Source organism: Cynocephalus volans, chromosome 8 (assembly GCF_027409185.1).
Source record: "Cynocephalus volans isolate mCynVol1 chromosome 8, mCynVol1.pri, whole genome shotgun sequence".
In the NCBI taxonomy this organism is placed as follows: Eukaryota; Metazoa; Chordata; class Mammalia; order Dermoptera; family Cynocephalidae; genus Cynocephalus; species Cynocephalus volans.
In genome coordinates, this window is record NC_084467.1 from 142,940,108 (window position 1) to 142,944,349 (window position 4,242).

Below are 4,242 nucleotides of genomic sequence, written 5' to 3' on the forward strand. Positions count from 1 at the left end.
TTCTGATTCAGCTTGGAATATTTGATTTAAGCCTTTTCTGACCAAGTGAAAGAAGAGCATATAATTTCAGAAATGTTTTGTTTGCCTAAAACCTTTATAATAAATAAATACCCTTTATAAATACCACATGGAGCTGAGTTTTAGTGAATAGACTTCATATAAAGCAAAATTTCACTTTTTCTGGTTTAAAATAATTATAAGGAGAACTAACTAGTCTTGAGAGTCTTATAATGACTTTTTCTAATAGTTGGATTTTTTTAAGGGGTAGGGTTGGGGTTCTTGGGACACACATGCCTCTATATTGGCTGGGATTGAAAAACAAATCCCTTTCAGACAACCAGGCATTTGACCTCTGCTGACAAGATCTGGGCTGTTTTTCAGTCTATCTGGTCCAGTTCCATGATGCATCCTGGACCTTCCGCTCTGGAGCAGCTGTTAATGCAGCAGAAGCAGAAACAGCAGCGGGGACAAGGCACCATGAACCCTCCACACTGAGGCCAAAGTGGCAACCCTGGGAATGAAGGCTCCATAAACCATGGCATGTTGGGTTTGCAGGACTGGCCTATACAGTCCCCTGCAGGTGGCAGCCCTCTTTTCTGTTTCTTGCCGTCAAGAGGGTGTAAGTGTTCCACCGGCCCGCTGAGTGTGCACGAAATGTTCGCAGTGCAACAAAAAGAAAAATCCATCAGGAATTCTCCATCCCCCCGGGGCTTTCTGGAGGGAGAGAGGAACTGCTGTTTGTCTCACTCAGTTTACCTGATATCACCGCCTCTCACCTTCTCCATTGTGCATGTCCCCAGCCACATGGGAAGTGAAAGCTGAGAAGGGAAGGCAGATGGGAGAAGCCAATGGAAACTTCTCAGTCCTTTTTTCCTCTTTGGGGAATAAAATAGGAATCCATTAATGATTGCTTTGCTGACTGAGAATGTAGTTGAAATTATTCCTGAACATCTTTTATTATTGTTATTACTCTCAGTAGTAAAATATCACACTGAATTCTTCCATACACAGGTGTACTTCTAGTCAGTGTGTAGCAAGGAAAGCCCTGTTCACTGTTCCTGTGAGAGGTTGGTGGTGACAGGATGGGGAACTGACCTCTTCAGCCAGTGGAAGTGTTCCATAAGGAGAGTGCAAGGCCTCTCAGTAGGTTCTGGCAGGCCCTCCTCTGGCCTGGAGACTCCAGCAGGAAATGCCCTTCACTCTGTAGGTGCTCGAGCCCAGTCGAGGATGCAGTGTGAGTGGTGGTGCTGGGCTGGACTAACAGGTGACTGCAATAGGATTTCAAATTAATGTTTTGATTCCTGTACATTTTACAGTAGCATAGTAAGCAGTCTCACAGAAGGCAGGCTAGTCCATTCATGGCCTGACACATTTTAATAGGTAGAAGCTTTCAGTGTGGTTATTTTTTGTTTGGTTGGTTTTTGTGCTCCCATCCTACTTACCACCTTCCTGCCCTTGTCTCCATCCCTTTTTACCCTATGCTGTATGCTAGTAATTGTTTTTATTCCTAATGTGTACAACATCTCGCCAAGAAGCAACAGCATGGGTTCCAGCAGTTGGGTCCCAAAAGACAGTCTGAAGAGGAAGGAAGCAGCGGCATCTACATAGCCCACAGAGGGGCCAGGAATTGCAGTCTCCCAGCCTCCACTTTCAGAGTGAAATTCAAGGCAGTATGGACACATGCATGTCACGCGCAGAAGAAAACAACGAAGTCCATTTTGGAGAAGGCGAAAGAAAGGAAAATAAACTTTTTATTTGATATTTATTAGGAGGAAAGAGGACTGAAAATGTTCTTGTGCAGAAACAGAAGGACAACATTTCTGTTGGTCATTTCCTGGAAAAGTGATATTTTAAGAAGAAATTATGGAAACAATCTAAATGTCCAATTGCTGTGCTAGTGGTAGGGTTTATTTCTGGGAGGTCTCTGTGTGTGTGAGTGTCTGTGTGTGCACACATGCCCATCTGCTCTCCCAGAGGGGAGCAGTTGTGTTTGTGAGTGTATGGAGTTAGTGTGGAACATAAGAGCTGCAAAACAGCTGCAGAGCAAAGCACATCCAGGAGCCCCAGTGGTCACTGGAGTCTGGGCAACCCCAGCAATTAAAAGGGGTGAGATAATGCTCATTGCTCTTCAGAGAGAGTGGTTGGAGTTCCCCCCTTCCCTCCGCCATATGCTTACATTATTGCTCTTTTAGTTTGACATGGTGTTTGGGTTTGTTTTATTGAAAGGTCTGAAAGGGTGAAGTCCCCACCCAATGGCAATATGAAACCCTTTGTGCTTCTCTCCAGCCTCTTCCACGTGTCCACCTTTCTTCTCCTCTCCCCTTCCTCCCAAGCCTATTTCCCTACTACCTTTACCCAGTTTGTGTGTTTGAGCTCTGCATTCAGGCAGCTGCAACATTCTGGTGTTTGAAATGTCACTGAATCTTGCACCCTAGACAAGCTAACCAGGTTTACCATCTCACTCCCAATTCCCATCTGCCCCATTCTGCATGAGAATTTGGTGTTTGGAATGTTTTCTGACTCTTGGGGTGGGGTTCCTCGCCTTATCATCCTCACTGTGGAGTTATGAGAAAGGGGAGGAGATTCTTCATCAGAAACTGGTTTTGTGTAGTAAATTTTCTTTTGGTTTTTTTTTTTTTCCTTCTTTTTTTTTTTTTTTCTGTTTGTCTGTGCAAGACCTGCAGCTGCTGAAATCAGCTTTGCCTTTAATAAACCATGTTCTCTCCAACCAGATCTGTGTATAGATTGTTTCTTTCCTATCTTAAAAAGATAAAGTATTGAAGAAAATCCAACTTAAAGGCAAGAATTTCAACTACTCACAAGTCATCCAGAGAAAAGCAAATATGGTCAGAATATGTTTCAGGGTTATTTTTGCTTTTAGTAGCGTTCCAGACCAATGAATTATTATGGAAAGGGATGAGTAAAATGAAACTGATTATCAAAACTCTTTTATTTAACAAAGAAATAATGGCTTGTGTAAGGGAGTTAACAGCCTACCATTTTAATCCTGTTGTAGTTGGTAATGAGGCAATTCAGAGAGAGTTTATCCTTTTGACCTATAATAGTCACTAAATCTGATTAGCAGCAACAGTAATTATAGTTTTTAGCTTAGGAGTTGATTTTCTTCACGTTTGTGTCCAAAGTTTCAACTACGGTAGCTTGCTGGGTTTTTTATAGTGTGCTGGAAGCCAGTGCTAACAGCTTACTCTAAGGTCTGTGTGTGTTCACACTGACCAGCTATTTTTTCATCTAGGTGTTGATTCAGTCTACACTTCCTTTTCACAAGCACCTACAGATTTGAAAAATTATTAGCAGAGCTTTACATAATTTACAGGAAGAAGGGAGGGAGGGGAATTAGCCAGGTTTGAAAATTCAGTATTTATGGAATCCTCACCCAAGTTAACCCTGAGAAACTGGACCATTGGGTTAAATGATAAAAATAAAACCATAGCATTATATCATGTACATTAGTGTAGTACATATTATAAAGTATTATCTAATGGGATACTACTAACTAACTGGCTTCCTGAACAGAGCATTTTGTCATTACTTAAATGTTAGAGGCATATATTCAGTACTGAATTCTTAACAAATGTTCCTCTCTGAGAAGGTGTAAAGATATGTAATTCCAGTATTTTAATTTCCTGTGGAATTGAATATTGTATTCCATGGGAACCTAACTCAGTCTAGGTTCTGTTTGGCTTAATGAGACTTTTTAATGAAAAAAGAAAATAAGTTAATTTTATATGTGTATCCCTTCTGAATTACCTGTTACTTCAAGCCTTAGAAGTCTGTAATAGTAATGGTACAGGAACAGGAATGTTTTACACTTAGCCCGTGGGCCTGGACTCTGGGTGTCTTGTTTATTTTGTTTTTGTAAGATAAGTTTTTTATTAGGTATCACACAGATGGAGAAGTGCACCAATCATAAGTGTACAGCTCGGTGAATTTTCACAAAGTGAACACATCTGGGTAGCCAGCACTCAGAGCAAGAAACAGATTATCAGCACCCTCAGGCCCCTTCCAGACACTTCCATCCACTCCCCACGCCCAACCCTGTACCCCAGGAAATCTTCATCTTGAATTCTCACATCATTGTCTAGTAGGTTAAATTTTAACAGGGAAAAGTTAGGTTAGTTAACACCTTCAAACTAATGTGTCAGTACAGTGTACAGCAAAGGGGTGCTAAATCTTGCAAACAAATAATAGGGCTTCACTCGACTTTGTATGTTGTGAGACATC

The 4,242-nt window shown here is 41.5% G+C and overlaps 1 protein-coding gene across 6 annotated transcripts in view; it reads left to right on the forward strand.

The window, feature by feature from the left end:
• The window catches only part of SMG7 (SMG7 nonsense mediated mRNA decay factor), an 80,893-nt gene extending 79,286 nt beyond the window's left edge, over window positions 1-1,607 (forward strand). For all 6 annotated transcript variants that reach the window (XM_063104010.1, XM_063104007.1, XM_063104005.1 and 3 more), the window contains one exon: window positions 382-1,607. In XM_063104010.1, the coding sequence (XP_062960080.1) occupies window positions 382-495 (114 nt within the window). In that variant the 3' untranslated portion in view covers window positions 496-1,607. The remainder of the gene's footprint in view (window positions 1-381) is intronic.
• The last annotated feature ends 2,635 nt before the right edge of the window (window positions 1,608-4,242 follow it).